The sequence below is a fragment of the Motacilla alba genome, chromosome 20 (assembly GCF_015832195.1).
Source record: "Motacilla alba alba isolate MOTALB_02 chromosome 20, Motacilla_alba_V1.0_pri, whole genome shotgun sequence".
NCBI lineage: Eukaryota > Metazoa > Chordata > Aves > Passeriformes > Motacillidae > Motacilla > Motacilla alba.
Window position 1 is genome coordinate 9,466,993 of NC_052035.1, and position 17,000 is coordinate 9,483,992.

At 46.3% G+C, this 17,000-nt stretch overlaps 1 protein-coding gene across 1 annotated transcript in view; it reads right to left on the reverse strand.

The window, feature by feature from the left end:
• Positions 1 to 5,107: 5,107 nt before the first annotated feature.
• Positions 5,108 to 17,000, reverse strand: part of COL20A1 (collagen type XX alpha 1 chain) — a 52,688-nt gene continuing 40,795 nt past the window's right edge. Inside the window, exons 29-40 of the mRNA XM_038159363.1 lie at positions 15,096 to 15,149; positions 14,196 to 14,291; positions 13,634 to 13,687; positions 13,259 to 13,312; positions 12,881 to 12,934; positions 11,429 to 11,500; positions 10,688 to 10,723; positions 9,346 to 9,412; positions 8,316 to 8,504; positions 6,922 to 6,999; positions 5,953 to 6,108; positions 5,108 to 5,457 (exon numbers count right to left, since the gene is read on the reverse strand). Coding sequence (XP_038015291.1) covers positions 5,444 to 5,457; positions 5,953 to 6,108; positions 6,922 to 6,999; positions 8,316 to 8,504; positions 9,346 to 9,412; positions 10,688 to 10,723; positions 11,429 to 11,500; positions 12,881 to 12,934; positions 13,259 to 13,312; positions 13,634 to 13,687; positions 14,196 to 14,291; positions 15,096 to 15,149 — 924 coding nt within the window. The 3' untranslated portion in view covers positions 5,108 to 5,443. The remainder of the gene's footprint in view (positions 5,458 to 5,952; positions 6,109 to 6,921; positions 7,000 to 8,315; positions 8,505 to 9,345; positions 9,413 to 10,687; positions 10,724 to 11,428; positions 11,501 to 12,880; positions 12,935 to 13,258; positions 13,313 to 13,633; positions 13,688 to 14,195; positions 14,292 to 15,095; positions 15,150 to 17,000) is intronic.

Consider the following 17,000-nt stretch of genomic DNA (forward strand, 5'->3'; position numbering starts at 1 on the left):
GGCTTTGCCCAGCACCTCCTCCACACCCACAGCTGGGATCAGCACTCACGGGACTCTCTGGGCACTGGGAACTCTATCCTGCTCTGAATTTCGGGGAATACACACCAGGAGAGGCAGGCAGCTGCCTGGGGAGCAGCACAGAGGGTCCTGGCAGAAGCCAGAGCCAGGTGAGAGCTCAGGTGGGACGTGTGTCACCCCTGTGTGGTGGCCTGGCACATGAGGCCCGTTGCTGCCACACGGCTCAGTGAGCAGCACAGAGCTGCTCAGAATCGTGACAGCAGTGCTGGAGCCAACAGAATGGGGCTTAGAGACTTCTTTGAAATACAAGTTACTGCACTCAGCCAGAACGGCACAGGTTAAAAATCAATGCAGTGATCAGCCTTTGAGGCTTCATCTAAGATCTACAAGTGACCTCCGTGTTCACAGATTCAGCCAAGTGCTTGAAATTTGTTTGGCTCACAAAGACAGCAGAGAAGCCGTGGTTTGGGCCAGTTCCACAGAGAGCTGGCACAGCGCGGGGTGGGAGGCGGGCAGGGAGGATGAGGGAGCCGAGCTGCTGCTCCTCGTGGCTTGTTTTCAGAATGAAGAGAGACCCAGCCTTTGGAGATGCTAATTTATCCCTTTTCACAGTCAGTGAGTTTGCTTATGGCAATGAAAGGAAAACAAACAGTCGAACATCCTCAAGGTCTGGTGCCTGGATGCAGCAGCACAGCTGCGGTGTGTGCGCAGGGCTGTGACACAGGGGGCTGCCTCTCGCTGTCACAGCCCCACGGGGGCACAGGGTGAGCCCTCCCCAGCACATTTGCACATTTTTAGTGCACTGACAAAAGGATTATGAAGGTGGAAGATTTCTGACCCTGGGCACTGCTGGGTTAGGGGCATGGTATCGCAGCAATGCCCAGAGCAGCTGCTCAGAGCTCGCTCTGCCTCCCCCTCCTCCTCCTCCTCCTCCTGAGCACATGGGAATCACTAGCAGCAGAGCAGGTGGGAGGCTTGGCTGTGCATGCACATTTTTAGCAGTAAAAGCAGCAGTTTCCAGCTGGGATGGAGTCGGCAGCAGCTCGAGTCTCTGCTCACATCTCCCGGCAAACACAGGAGCCAAAGCCAAGCCAGGGTGGCTGGGCTGCCAGAGCTGCTGCAGGGCTCCCAGGGGCAGGAGGGAATGGCTTGGAGGCACCAGGAGAATTGATAAAGATTTAAGGACAGAATAAGAGCCAAATGTTCAAGGTATTGGGAATATTATGGGGATATATTGGGAATATTGGACATGTTGGGAAATTCAGTAGGGACAGGCACAGGCTGTCCTTCGCTCACAGCAAAGGGCTCATCTCCAATTTTCACCTTTTCTGCTCAAAGTCATGGCCAGTGCACACTGTGTGAAGGGCAGTGTCTCAAAGAGAGCGTGGCACTTGGACTGCAACAGAGCAGGACAGGAAACCCAGGGAAGAATGGCCCTGCCATGCAGGAGGGGGAGGAGGAAAGAGCTGCATCAGCACATCAGAGGTACCAGGTGTGATCAGGAGTGCTAAGGGTGTGGTTGTGTCCTTGAAGGGTCAGTGCTGCTGCAGGGTCACAGGGTTTGGAGGGACAAGATGAGGAGTGACAGCTGAAACCATTTACAGAGGTGTTGCTGGTGTCTGGGGAGAAGCTGGAGTAGGGCAGGTCCCTGGCATCCTCTGCTTTGCTAATGTCACAGCACTTTTCATACACTGATAACTACATTTCTTCACATGTTGCATAAGTAGTTTCCCAGGTTAAAGTTCAAATAAATTCTTGGTTTTGCTTCTGGCATGCCTCCTTTTAAAATCTAAGGGGAGAAATTAGGAAACAACATCTACTGCTCTTTCTCAGGCAGGTTATTCCATCTTAGAGGTTGTTTAGGAGGATGCTATCCCTCCATAGGATTCAGTGATCAGAAACTGGAATAAAACTGGGACATGAACCAGACTATAACTGTAGAATAATGAATAATTGTGCTATTTCAAACCCATGGAACACAAAGAGAGGTTTTAGCATATGAAAGACTCCAGGAAAATGCATGCAGCCAGACTGTTGGCATTTGTAATGCTCCCAGCTCAGAATTGATTCCCAGGACTTGAGTGAACAAACTGACATCAGAAAAAGAGTGAGGAAGCAAGAGTGGGACACAACAAGAGCCCTAAAATGTCTTGGAAGAGATTCAGAGCTAAGTAAATGGTTTTCAGCTTCCAGGAGTGCAAAACTAAGCTCAGAGACCCCAAAAGCATCAAAGACAGCAGATATGGATGTTGATCTTTTCTGTTTTACTTGTGCAGGAGAGATTGAATCCTTACCATGGTGTTTGATGCTTTCCCTCCAGTACAGCTCCTTTGGGCATGAACGGAACAAAACTGACTGCAACAACCTCAGTTACCTCCATTGTTCTGGTTTTTTTCCCTACATCTTCTTTCTCCTGCTTCCCTAATGCTCACTTTGTCCAGATCATCTTCCCAGCCACAGAGGATGCAGGGTGTTTTATCTGCAGCTGGCTGGTAGGATGATCTATGTAATCCCCATTTCCCCAGCATTTCCAGGGCTGATTTCCATCTCATTCCCCAATGAGCTAATCCACATAGCTTGTAACACGTCCCTTTTGGAGAAGTTTCTCTTAGACATTTATCAAAAAATTTGGCTCAAGGAAATTCACTGGTGTAGAGGGAGACAGGCAGAGATGCAGATGAGAGATGCAAGATTCATGTACAGTCCTAAGAAAAACACCCCCATAAAAGCCCCATCTGCAGTGATGTCCATTAATGACACTTTATTCACTCTCAGGATATCTTTTTGTTTCCAGCCCTTTAATTCTGATTCAGCCAAGCTGTTGAGTCATGGAGAAAGGGCATAACAAGCTCTGCTGCTTGTTAACAGCATTGCTGGTTACCCCTGTGGTTATATCTTACTCCTGAGACAGAGATAACGCCTCAAAAAATGCTTGTTGCAAAAATATCTATCACTGAAAGGTCCTCAGCACCTGCCAGAATCCACCTACACCAGGTGGGTCAAACTCTCAGTGCCTAAAATTTCACAGCAGAAAAGCTCCTTGGCTTGAGGAATTGGGTTACAAAGCACTGGCACAGGCTCTGTGACACTGCACGGACTAAATATCCTTGACTTCAAGTAAATAAAACCACTCATGGGACAAAGTTTAGGAAGATAAATGGACAAGTTGTTTGTGCAGGTAGTCTGTCTTCTAATCAATAGCCCTGCTGAGACCCAATTTTGTTAAAGTCTGACCATTGCTGCTGCATCTGAAATAACCAGATAAAAGCAAATGTCACTAGAAATTACACCAAAATAGATCAAATCCCAAGACAGGCAGAGGGGATGTGAGCAATTTCCAAAAACAGTTGATAAAGAAACGTAAAGGAGCTCTGTCTCAAATCACCTGTGGTTACTGATTTTAACAGGCAGAACAGCAAGTTCAGGACTGGGAATTTGGCTGCACTGGCTTAAGTCAGAAAGGAAGCAGAATAACCTGCAACTGCAGATGTTCCTCACTGCCCTGCTCACCTTCCCCACTTTGTGAGCATTTCATGGCAGTAATTTTTTTGCCCACTGCTTTCAGTGGCCAGTTATCACAGCTTTGGTGTTTATGCTCAGTGCTAAATTCAGAACCATTCTGAACCAGCTTAAAGCAGGTTTGGCTTTGTTTTTTGGTTTTTTTTGGGGTTTTTTGGGTTTTTTTCTCCAAAGAATCTGGAAAGCACAGTTCCAAAGCTCTTTGACCTGTAGAAACAGAAACACTGCAACTCCCAGTGCCTGTGCAGGGTGTTCCTGTGCAGGTGTCTCTTCCAAACACAGTGTTCCTGCTGTGCTGCAACCTTCAGCTCCTCTGACCTCTCCTTTTTCTTCTGACTGGAGCTTTGTCTACAACAAGACTTCATCTGAGCTGAAAGGTTTCTGTTTTATATGTCAAGGCAACTCCGGAGAGCTCCACAGTGAGCAGAAATGTTATGTCTATCAGAGTGGTATTTCTATGCATTTTCCTACATTTTCCAAAGGGAATGTATGTCATACTGAAAATATTAATTCTTGGGTGTTTCTAGAGAATGAACGCACATAAAGCCAAGGACAACTTTAAATACTTACAGGATGCACTAACCATGTTTTATCTGACTTTTGTTGTAGGTTGGCTCCCACACAAGTCTGACATGTTCCAATACTCCTTTAGCAGAACTTCTTAACTCCATAGGATTTTTCCTTAATGACAAGAAGAAATAATATTTGGACTCCTTGTCTAAAAAAGTCAGTTCTCTTAAGGTAAACCTCTTTATCCTTGGTATTGATGTGACAATCTACTCTCTAAGTGTGAAGTATTTGCTGCTAAGATTTCAAAGGTTGTCTGTATGAACACCCAGGCTGCCAGCCTGTATGTAACTGCAGAAATTACACTTCCAGAATAAATGCAGAGGAATGTGCATGATGCTCCATTTTTTACCTTTTAACAGCTTTAAAAAAATCTGTACTGATACTTTGGGCTTAGGGTTTAAATCAGAGTTCAGGAAGGTTTGTTTCTGAAGCAGGGACAGGTTACAGGCAATGATCCAGCACAGCCTGAAGCAGTGATTGCAAAGAAGGAGGAACATTTTTATCAGTATCTGCGTGGTTTGTTGCAGACGCATCTCAGCTGATGGCAAAGAAAGGGATGTAACACATTTACCTCCATGTTATATGGGTAAAAGCCAGACTCAGAGCTGTTCAATATTCCACCTGATAAAATGCAAAGTGGCTACTCAGCCTGCAGGAGGGAGACATGGCAAAAGCAGCAGGTTAATCTCCAGCTCCTCTCAGCACAGGGTTGTGACTCATGTAAGGCTTTGCCTGAGTTACCAAGCCCCGGGGGAGTTGAACGGTGGTTTGTCACATCACAGCGAGGTGATCTCTGGCTGCAATGCTTGTGTACAAAACACCCCAGCAAGGAAACCATCAGCATTCTGCCAAAAGCAGAAACAGCCAAGATGGTGCTAGACTTTGTTACCTTGGCAGCCAACAGAAAATGCAGCTGTGCTCCAGTGGATTTGCTTCTTTGGTTATGAGGTGCTGCTTTTCTCTGTGCCAGGGACACAGAACAACAAACGACAAAAAGAAACCACAAGCAGACAAACAGGCAGAAATTATCTGTTATTTCTGAGCATTTCAATACAGTATTTCTTTTTCTTACAAGTCTGTCACCCTGAGTGCCCAGCTGTGCCTTTGTCTTGCTGTGGGGTGTGAGTTTGAGCACTGCAGTTGTGCAGACAGACGGCTCAGCCAGACACAGGCTGTGGCTGTGGAGTTTGATTGACTTGTCCTTACAGAAATGATGGGGAATGAAAAAAACATAACACATCTGCTATTTGGGTTGCTGCTTCTTTTGGAGCTGTGGAGTTTTCTTCCAGAGATTTCCAGGGAAAAGCAATGTCTTCAGCTGCCTCCGCCCCAGCCATCAGGGGACAAAATCTGTGTGTGGAAAGGATGAGGCCACTGAGCAAATTAATAAATCAGTGTCAGAGTCTGAGAAGGAATGGCACAAAATTAATCCCTTTCCCTTGTAAACCTTTTGTTCCGTGCCAGTGAATTTCTTCATCACCCAGGTCTTTGTCCCACTGAGCCTCCATGAAATGCAAATGTAGCAACTGAGGAATCGTCCCTCTCTCCATCCCCCATGGAAACATTGCTGGGGACATGAAAACTGATCTCCCATGATCCCTCCCCACCTGCTTGACTAATGCTGCAGTGATGTGTTAATCCATGAAGGATAGCTGAGGAGCAGCCCATGGAGCTGCCTTTTTTCCATGTGGGTTGCACGGGAATCACCCTGACTGCTCTGCAGAGGAGGCTTTGCAGGACTGATGGAGCCTGAGGGATGAACAGTGGTCTCTGCCTGGCTCAAGAGAAGTAACCAGAGAACCAGCCATAAAACCATCACTTTGTACTGACATAGTCAGGACTTACCTCTTCTATCAGCCTCATAACAGCCAGAGATATCACAGCCCCCCGGCTGCCCAGGCTGCCCTGGCTGCCCTCTGACCCCAGGGAAACCTGGAGGACCAGCATTCCCAGGGAAACCCTTGGCACCTGGTTTCCCTTGCACAACTTCTCCTGGTGGGCCTGCAGAAGAAGAAGCACTGTAAGCTGTAGCACATCTGCTTTAGCAGTGTAATACCTCTTCTGTATTTTCCTCCATCTTACGTGGCAGGTAATTTTCTGAGCATAGTTTCCTCGTTTTGGTGGATAAACAGGACCTGCCTGTTGGAATACCTGAATCCCAATACCTGTTCTGAATCCCAAAACCTGAATCCCAGTATTCTTGACCTTAAGCGTTCTCAGCTTGGCTAAAAATGGTTATGAGAACCCCAAATCCACCTACATGTTAATGCAGAATCACCTTAACCCCAGGATCCATCCTAGAGTCTTTGTGTCTTTGCATCTCAACTGTAGAAAATTAAATGGAGAAGAATGTGTTTGACCACACTCTTTTGACAGTGTCTGGTTTGTTATGCCAGTGGCAAACTTCCCACAGGTCCCAGGTAGCAGGGATCAGGGTGGAGGAGTACACCAAATCCTCACAGATTACTCACAAACCCTTATGTTCCACGAACTGAATTTTCAGAGCTTCTATCCCCCAAGCATCTGCTCTTGCATGCAAAAAGGCAGCAAAACTTAAACTCCCTGGATGTGTCTCACCTCCTCAAAACACATCATCCCCTGGGAATGGGCACCAGAGGCAGGAAGCTGCCTGGAGTAATCTCTTGCATTTTAGCAGAGAGGAACCATTGAGGATGCTGCCGACGGGGCTGTGGTGGGAAGGTGAGTCCAACCCCACCACAGAGGTCCTTCAGCTGCATGATGCTTTAAATCTGAGAGCTGGTGGCCATCACATGGCCTTGCTGGATCAATAGACAGAAGTTGGGGTCACTCTACCTGTTCTGCCTCTGGGTCCTTGGCTCCCTTCTTCACTGGCTCCAGACATCCCTTTCTCTCCTTTGGGCCCCGGGGCACCTATTCACAGATAAGAGATAAGTGTTGCTTCACTGTATGTCGAATTTCACCCTGAACTGAGGCTCCTGCAGTCTCTCCATGTGTCAAAGAGGAGTCACAGCCCTTGGCAACACTGAGAGACATCCATTTGCTTTCATTCAGTCTGGGCACCTACTCTTGCTCTGACCAGCAGGGCACTGATTTCTTTGATCCAAGCAGCATTGATTTGCAGCCCAGAAGGGGTGGGAATGAACATTTTCACTGAGAAATTCATAGCAATAGTGTTACTGCACCAGCCTGAGGGTCAGGTCCACCTCTGTGCTCTCCGTGTGGATCAAACAAATCACAAAGCTGAGCTGCCTCTTTAACCAGGTGCTGGTTAGCAAGGATAGATATTTTCCTGTTAAATTACTTGTGAAACTAGTACCTCTCAGAGAAAACAGGTACATTTTGACAAAATGTGATTTTTAATTGTTTTAAGATGAAAATATTTTGATCAGCCATGTCCTTCAGGTGGTTTTTCACTGAGATCCATCTTCTGCCCTCTCCTGCTTGACAGGCTGGAAAAATTTGCTGGTTGTTACTCCCTTCTCTCTGAAGTGACATTTTCATAAGCTCTGCAGATACCAGCTAAGACTGACTACTGCAGGAGGAAGGAGTTAAACAGAACATTTCCAGTTACTCCGAGGTGTTAGGATACTGCTGAAACCAATGTTTTTCTTTTTATTTTGACAGACAATTACTTGAACCACTGACAAACATTGTCTGGGAAGCCAAGCAAAACATCTTCCCACCTTTCACTCATTCATGTGCAATAACTGAGGCCACTTCTGAGATTATATTAATCTATTTCTTTCATTATGTCTGAGTCTTTCCTTGTGAAACTACTGCTCCAGAAACTCACTTCCCCTTTGAAGATTGCTTTAGCTGCCTCATGCCTTCCATCAGTGTTTTCCAATGCTCCTCATTTCTGCCCAAAGCTGATCTGTTCCACCACGTCTTCACCCAAATGACTGCTTTCCTGTAGAAAAAGCCTCCTGCCCTCTAAAATTAAACTCTCCACCCCCCCCCCCCCCCCCAAACCTTTATATGGTGCTAAACTGGCCTTTCCTTCCATGCAGAGCTTGAAAATAGAGTGGGCTGCATCTGGCTTCTCCTACTTGTTAAGATTTATAGTTTGGGTGTCTCTTCCTAGAATGGAGAAGTCCAAAAGGAAAACAGCAATGAAGTGAGACAATACCATGGATTATCTCTACAGTACTGCTTGAGGCACTGAGATGTTTAGTTAAAGTATTAAAGGTGCAGTGAAAAATGCATATGAACACTTCTGTCCATACCTCTCTCTCCTGGATACCCATCTTTGCCTGGTTGTCCAGGGGGGCCATTTTCTCCTCTTTCTCCACTGTTACCAGGTGGGCCTGGAGGACCTGGTGGTCCTGGTTCTCCTGGTTTTAACCTTTCCTCCCAAATGGGAACTGGCTTCCTTGCATGTTCATGTATGAATGAATCAAATTTCAACACATGAGCTGAGAAGGCAAGAGAGAAAAGAAACATTTCCTTGGCTGGGAAATTCAGAAGAGAGATAAAAATCAAAGGATTTTGTCTCAAAAGGTACTTAGAATGATCAGCTAGTGCTAAAAAGCTGTCAGTCCAAACTGAGAAAGGCAGAAGATGAAGATGGGCAGCTGAGTGATGACTTTGCTGCCTGACCTTGGACAAGGCACTGCTTCTCTCTGCACATCACAGCACAGCAGCTTTGCAAAACCGCCTCGTCTCGGGAGGAATCAGCACGTATCGCTGAAAGAATAACTTCTCTCAAATTAGTTTCAAGCTTTCCATTTAAGAAATAAAGGAGGCTTTGCAAAACACCAAGGGTTTTGTAAATAAATGTTTTGCAGGTCTTTTCTGTGCTACTGCCACCCGATAAAGCCAAAGTAGCTTAGAGTCTGAGATGGGACATTTGCTGTTCATGGGGCTCAGCAGGGCACAGGGTGGTGGAGCTGCTGGGATCACTACAGCTTCAGGCTGGCTCTCCTCTGGTTTTCCACTTCTGGAGAGTCATAGGATCACAGAATCACAGGCTGGTTTGGGTTGGAAGGGACCTTGAGCCTCATCTTGTTCCACCCCCTGCCATGGCAGGGACACCTTCCACTATCCCAGGCTGCTCCAAGCCCTGTCCAACCTGGCCTTGAACCCTTCCAGGGATGGGACAGCCACAGCTTCTCTGAGCACCCTGTGCCAGGGCCTCAGCACCCTCACAGAGAACAATCTCATATCTAATATAAATCAAACCCTTCAGCTTAAAGCCATTCCCCCTTGTCCCATCACCACATGAGCAGACCCAGGAGCTGGGTTGGTTTTACTCACTCTGAATCATCCGCTCACAGGCCTGGCTAACGAGCTGGTAAATTGTGGCCAAAGACTGTGGTTCCCCCTACAATGAAGCATTTAAAAAAAATTAAGAAAAAAATGAAGTATTAATGTCTTTTAGAAAAGATCAATCTCATAATGCATGAAAGCTTTTACCCCATTCATTTTCTCAGCTTGAGTTCCAGAGATATTAATTACTGTGAAATGCAGCTCTATTTATTTATCATGAAGCTCTGAAACCAGAAAATTGAAATTGGAAACATCAATAATTGCTTTTCTCCTGCACATCAAAAGGCCCAGACCGAATCTAAATAATGACCAAAAAAGGGAGAGCAAATTTCACCCTCAAATTTTATCAGAAAAGATGCTAAGTCTATAACTCAGTGTTCTGTGATATGTAAAACATTCTGTATGATCAGATATTACAACTTCCTATCTTTGACTCCATCTTCCATGAATATTGATTCTTACTGTATTTTGAATAAATCATATATTATGGGCCCTTCAGAAAGTTTTAGTAAAGTCAGGGAAAAGCGATTAAAATGCAAAAACCTGCTTAAAAATAAACACTGACTGTGAAACTTCATACCTATTGCCCCTGCTTGCAGAACTGTTGATAAAACATACATCTCTGGCTGGGTCACAGTGCAGATAATCCAGGCTTAAAAAACTGCTCTGTTCAACACCCAAAGGAGGGGGAAATAGAAAGTTCCAGTGTAAAAAAAAAAAAAAGTCTAGAAAAGGAAAAACTAGTGGAATTGGAAGGTGAATGCTCTTAAAAATTATAATTCTGAAGCATTAACTTGAGAGAAAAGCACCTCATCCCTGTCTGAAGACAAATTTGCATAAGTCAGTCTTGGCAATGACTCCTAGAAAGTCATGGCATTTTGATTTAACCAGAAGTCAGGATGAGAAAAACTTGAAAAACTTCTTTTTCCAACAGAAGAACCTTCCAAGGTAGTGTGGATGTCCTGACTGCCACGGTCTGTGCCAGGGCACGGACAATGATCATGACAAATGAGTCCCCTTTTGCAACACATTAAACCAGAACAAAGTGGAGCCAAGTGGGTTTGGTTTTTTCCCTTCTCAGCAAAGAATGGATTTGCATTTGACATTTCTGCTTCATTACTACAAGTGATATTAAGGAGCTCCTGACTGCTATGGGATTATTTATACCCCAGCAGCCCAGCCTGTGCTGGTAAAGGAAAGACAACAAGCAATAGGTACAACCAACACTGGAGAGGTTTGGCTTAAGTAAAGGTTGCAATTCAGGTTATCACACCCACTCCTTTGAGGATATGATGCACTGACAGTGTCACCCAGCACCAGAAAAACTCACTTTCTCTCCTCTTTCTCCTTTGGGACCTGGCAGCCCCTATAGAAAAAAAAAAACAAACAAACCATAATTAAAAATAAAGAAGTCTAAGGAAGGAAGAAAACAAACAAACATATAAATTCACTGGGGGTGTGGGTTACTTTAGTGGGAGCACAATGATTGTTTCTCACACTCTTGTTGTTTCCTTGACCTCATGGCAGTGATTGTAAGAGCTTTAAGGCCATACTTGAAAGTATGAACTCATACTCAAACGCTTTGTTTTTAAAGAAAAAGAGTAATAAATCAGTAACTGGAGCAGTGGGATAAGCACCATCAACAGGGATGCAGAAATTTCTCAGCTGCACTCTAGGAACAGATTTCTCAACAGGACAGGTGGTTTTCAACATCTGAGGAGAAGAAATACCTGTGACATTTAGACCTGAGGTTTCACCTACAAGCCCAAGGCTGGCTGTACCAGCTCAGGAGTGACTTTCTTGCTTTATTTTAGAATCTTACACCAGAAATCTGTTTAGATTTTGTGTAGCGGGTGAATCTGCAGAGGGTGAAGGGAGGTGGGATTTGTTGAATGCTTTATCAGCAGATCAGTAGCCTGGGCTTTGAATGCCCAGACACCTCCTTAAGAAGGATGAGTGTGAATTTAAACCATTCTTCAGACTCTGAGGCAGAGCTGCTGTGGGAACAGCTCATTCCCAGTCAGTTACTCCATGTCTTGGCCTTCTTTGAGACCCAAAAGCAGAAACTTACTGTTGGCCCAACATCACCTGGAGGTCCCTTCTCACCACTGCTGCCTCGGGTGCCTGTGGCTCCTTGGAAACCCTGCAGACATTACAGATTAACAATCCAGTTATTTCCTAACTTTCCTTTTCTGTTCAAGGGCTCCAGGGGCACCCGTGGTGGGAGTTCAGAGGACTCAAGCAAGGGCACAGTAGCCTTAAGTTTCCTGTCCAGCCACGAGCCCACTGTTCAAAGCACATCATGTGTGAGTCATGCTCACATCATTTCCCATCACCATCTCAATTATGGCCAAGCCAGCAAAGCTGAGTTTTGCCAACAAACTGCAGTGTAGTTTATACCCTACAGGCTTTTGATCTTTTATTATATATTCAGATTTAGACGTAGCCTAGAGCACAGCCCTCTTCTTCAGCCTCCCAAAACCATGTGGTTGGTTTCTTTTTCCTTTAAAACCAGTGCTGGCCTCAAATCCTTAACAACATCAACAGCAGCTTAGAGAGGGGACAGTGCCTTCTGTGGTCACCTCCTCTTTGTGAGCTTTCTGTGCCTTTTGGAGCCATAAAGGGAAGAAAAAAAATCAGCCGAAAACAACTAGCAGAAATACTTTGTTTTAAAACTTTCCAGCTATTACATTTGAATTCAGTAGATATTAGCAACTTTTCTGAGCAGTGAAAATGAGAAAAGTTTTCAAGGCAGCGCCAGAACAGCTTTCAGAGCCTGCTCTGGAGGTGACAGTGCTTTCCTCATGTTTAAAAAGCTGAGGTTCAATGCTGCCAGCTCCACATATTCCCAGGATGAACAAGTCAAAGTTATGAGCCTAATTCAACCTTGGCTCCTATAAATAACTTAGCACAACCACTGCCAAATTCCTTATAATTCAGCAGTGAGACTCAGCTGGGAGATTCAGCTGTGAGAATCATAACTTTTTAGGTCCACCAGCCACCAACTAACCCCAAATTTGGTTCAATTTCCCAAGTAAAATGAAGTGTTCCTGTGGTGTCTTCCAATTAGGAGCTGTGAATCAACAGATCCATAGTTCTGCTACCCTGGGCATCGCTGAGTGCAAGCACACCCATCTATATCCAGCCCTGGCAGCAGAGACTGGCAGTGATGTGGGGGGAAACCTTTCACACTGCCTGCATCCTCCAGCTCCTGCTGAGTTCAGTCCAACAAGCCAAATCACCTCCAACTCAACCAACAGTTGGAAAACAGTGTGTCAGGACAGTGAACACAGCACAGTAAGAATCTCCTGGCTGGGATGAAGCTTCCTCAGGACTTGCCAGAAGAAGCCAAGGATTTTCTTCTTACACTAAAGGGTGGCAGGGAAAGGGGGCACCTGCACCATGTGCCAGGCGTTCCCTGTGGTACCCTGGGAAGGGGCTTTGCCCTGACACTTCCAGGTGAAAGCATAAAACTCTGCTGAGGAACAGATTTCAGAGTGCATCACTCACAGGGAGTACTCACCCTTGGTCCAGGAGGTCCTGGAGGCCCAGCTGTGCCTTCTAGTCCCCTCACCCCCTGCAAAGCCAAATCCAGTCATTCACTAACAAGAGGATTCTGAGAGACCTCATCAGCAGTGAGATGCTTTTCCATGTGCTGCTTTGAGCAGGAACTTGCTAAAATGAGTAAGAAAAGCATCTGTCGAGCAGCAAGAAGGGCAGTATCTGCTCAAATTCAGCCAAACCTGAAATGATCACATTTCTCCCCCAATCCCTCCAGCTTTGAGAAAAGACCATTCACTTCTGCACTGAGTGCACTGGGATGTTTTGGGTTCTCTGCTGGGATGCTCCTAGAAGATTTTTAGGCACCCATGCATAAAAGTACAGGGGTGAGGTGTTTTACCTTTGCACCTTGAAGTCCATCCCTGCCCGGAGCTCCCTGCACACCAGGAATGCCCTGTAAGTCAGAAATGCTGGGTAAAGTCAGCATCTGATTATCATTGCCCTAATCCATCTTGGAACAGAGGACAGAAGAGAAAGGTCAAAGGAGAGAGAGAGTTATTCATTACATAGAGCAAAGACTGTTATCCCAGCTTTAATTCCATCATATCCAGCTTCCAGAGAGGTCTATCTCCCTTACACCAGGTGACTCAGTTTCCCTTGGGAAAGTGATGGCATTCCAAAATGACAGACAAGCAGACAAGAGCAACAACTTTTCAGACTTGCTTAAAAAGAGCAAATCTTTGGGACAAGTAGAAGGAGTGGTGTTCACCATTACCTGCATGCCAGGGATTCCAGTGTCTCCTTTCTCTCCTTTAATTCCTGGTGGCCCCTTGGATTAAAACAGAAGCACACAGTTGGGTGTGTGGCAGAACCCTTTAAGGCAAAGAGCATCCTGCTGCTCCACATGCATGTGCCAGGTTGTTCCTGCTCCCTGCAGCGTTCCAGGGTAATTTACAGCCACAGCATGTGCACAGGGATTCTGCCATCCCAGACATGTGGCAGCCCTTGCCACTACTCCCTGCCAAGCAAAGATGATCACTGGAAAGAGAAATGCCTGAATATTCATAGGATATCCTGAGTTGGAAGGGACCCCACTGGGCTGCTGGAAATAAAAGCCCATTAGGGAGAGTCTGGACAAAAGCAGGCTTTGGCCAGAATGATTAAATGCAGGGCCTTGTCAGCATAAACCCACTGATTGTCATCTCTCCCTCTGCAGCTGTTCAGCTGGTGGTGAGGGTGATGTCAACGCATAAATCACAGCACTGACACCCATTTCTGACAGGGTCTAGCTGTGAAGAGTGGGTGACAAAAAAAACGCAATGAAAGAGGTCACATACCACAGGGCCCTGAACTGTGATTCCTTGAGAGCCTGGAGAGCCTTGCTGGCCACTGGGACCTGCTGGTCCCACTTGTCCAGGGGGGCCTGGCTCACCCTGAAACCAAAGAGAAGGAAACAATCATAAGGCAAGGAAGTGGTTGGTGCCTGCTCTCCTCATGGGCTGCACTGCATGGCTTGGGTCAGCATGAACTATCTACAGGATTCAAGATTAAATTGGGGCACTGAGGGGATCTCCAGTAACCTCAGCTGCCTTTGTGTTTTAGGTCCAAGATTTTGGTCCATCTTTCATGAGAGCAGACAGCAAGGCTGCAGAGGGTGGTTTGCAGAGCACAATTCACCTCCCCACTCAGTTATTCCTGTCATTCAAGGTGGTCAGAGAGCAAAGGGAAACATTCCTCAGCCCATTTCTGAGATCTGTGTCCTTTCCCCAAATCCTTCCCCTGCAGCCATGCTGCTTTCCCAGATGTCATCCCAAAAAAGTGGGACCAGTGGTCTGCTCTGGCTCTGCCCTGTGCTGATCCATGGAGCTGTGAACACTTGCACCAGGGCTTGCTACAGTCCCCAGGGCTGGGGGATTCAGACCCAGCCATTCCTCATGCCCTCCTCAGGGCTCTGTTCCCTCCCTGCCTCCCTCCTCACGCTGCTCTGCCCCAGGGCAGTACCAGTGTGTCTGGGCAGGAGATCTGGCAGCACAAAGCCTGACCCTGTCACAGCACAGCTTCTCTCAGAGGACACTGCTGACCACGTACAGTGCATTAATTCAGCCCAATCAGGCTCATCATCTCAATCTCCAAAGCCCAACTGACCATTTAATTAATAAAAAGTGATCCCATCCTCCTCTATGTGTTGTTTGGGCTCAGCTTGGTGCAGTGAGATAATCTCCAGCCTAAGGACTCACCTTGGGTCCCGGCTGCCCCTGCTCCCCCTGAGGTCCTCTCCTCCCAGGGCTGCCCTGCCAGTGGGACACAAAGAACACCATCACATTTACTGCACTGTAACCACGAGCCTGGGGGACAGAACTCTGTGCACTTCACTGCCCCACACTGAAAAAAATGTTTCCTGCCCCACAGAGCTCAAAACAAACAGAGACAAACAGAAAATTAATTGAGTTGTCCAGGAAATGTGGGAAAGGGGGAAGAAGGAAGTAACAGCCCAGTCCCTCCATGACCAGCATTGGGAACACAGCACTTATTCCCAGCAGAGAGAGATGAAGTTTCAATCTGTTTAACCTCCCTCCAACTCCCTCTCAGTGGATCCATGCTGAGACAACGTCTCATATGGACATGGGAACACACTTGAAAAGGAAGAAAAGGGGTGCCCACACCTTCACTCCTTTGGAACTCAGTTGGGTTTTACACTCTGAACCCCTGAGAAGTGACATGTGCTGAGATCAGGGAGAGACCTGGCTCTGGGAGACCTGGCTCAGCTCTGCCTCTGCCTGACTCTGGGTGGGGAGAAGAAACCAACCTCCTGGCATGACCTCATTTTGTGTGAATTTTTGACATCTTAATCTGAACATTGCTATTCTTGAATCCAAAATAAAACTCGTGGATTTGAATTGAGAAGCACAGGCAGGGAACTTTGGGAAAGGTGCTTTCAGAAGTGCCCAGGAACTCATTTCAGAAGCCAGCTGGATCTAGGCAGACACACTCATTAAGGACAGTGATAAATACAAGGTGGGACACGTCTTGCTAACTGGAATTTTAAAAATAGCAGTGAGTGCTGTTGTAACTGCAGCAAATTACCGAGGGTTCAGTGGTATGAGCAGAAGGTTATGTGTCAAAACCCGATTTCCTCTAATGCTTTAAAGAGTCCTGCTCTTTAAGGAGTTGTCAGTGGAGATGCTTAAACCACAGGGCAATGCAAGCTGCTAATTATGCACTTAGGATATTGGAGCAAACTGTGACAGTGGAGTGTGCTGTTAATTAAGCTTCCACCGGAATGAGCAAGTAATTACTCTGCAATGAGGCACTCTCCTTGCACGGAACTGAACTCACAGCATAAGCACGGGTCAGTGCAGGAGGTGATCTGAGACCTTTTCACTTGAAAAAGGAGACAAATGTTTCCATTTATGGTTATTTTCCAAGAGAAAAACACCTGGAGTGCTTGAACTGAGGTGCTCTGGACAGGCTGTCTGTCAGCTTTCAGCTGGCTTGTGCAAATAAAATAACCTTCCCCAGATTTTCAAAAAGCAAATTTTTTTATAACTGCTTACCAGTGTTTAACAGGAATATTTTCTCCTGGGATTTAAGCCCATGACAGCTTTCCTGCATCTATAAGGGATAGGGCAGAATTGATGCCCTTTTTCCTGAGCACACTGCATACATAATGGCTGTTTTCTCTTCCCCCCCATTTCTTCAGGGTTTTGTTGCAAGTGACATTCACTGAACAGAAAGAGAGCTTTGGGGACAGGCAGGACAGCAAAGTCTCCCCTTTCTCTTTACACTGTCCACCCACACAGACACGTACAAGGCTCCAATTTAACACAGGATTCAGACAGGAAGATTTTTTTGGTGAGTTGTTTTTTCCTTAAATTTACAGAGAATTTCAGAGCCTCCAATCCATGAAATCTCTGCAGACACTGAGGGTGACCTGTCCTCCTCTCCTAAGAGGATTAATGTGGAACCAGGCACTGCTCAGCCTGTTCCCAGCTGCAGCTGTTGCACTGCCAACTCTCCATCTCCCACTTCATCACCATCCAAAATCCAAAGGGGAACTCTCATCCTTGCTCTGGAAAAACTCCTTGAGTTAGGATGAGAGGAAATGGCCTCAAGTTGCACCAGGGGAGGTTTAGACTAGACAG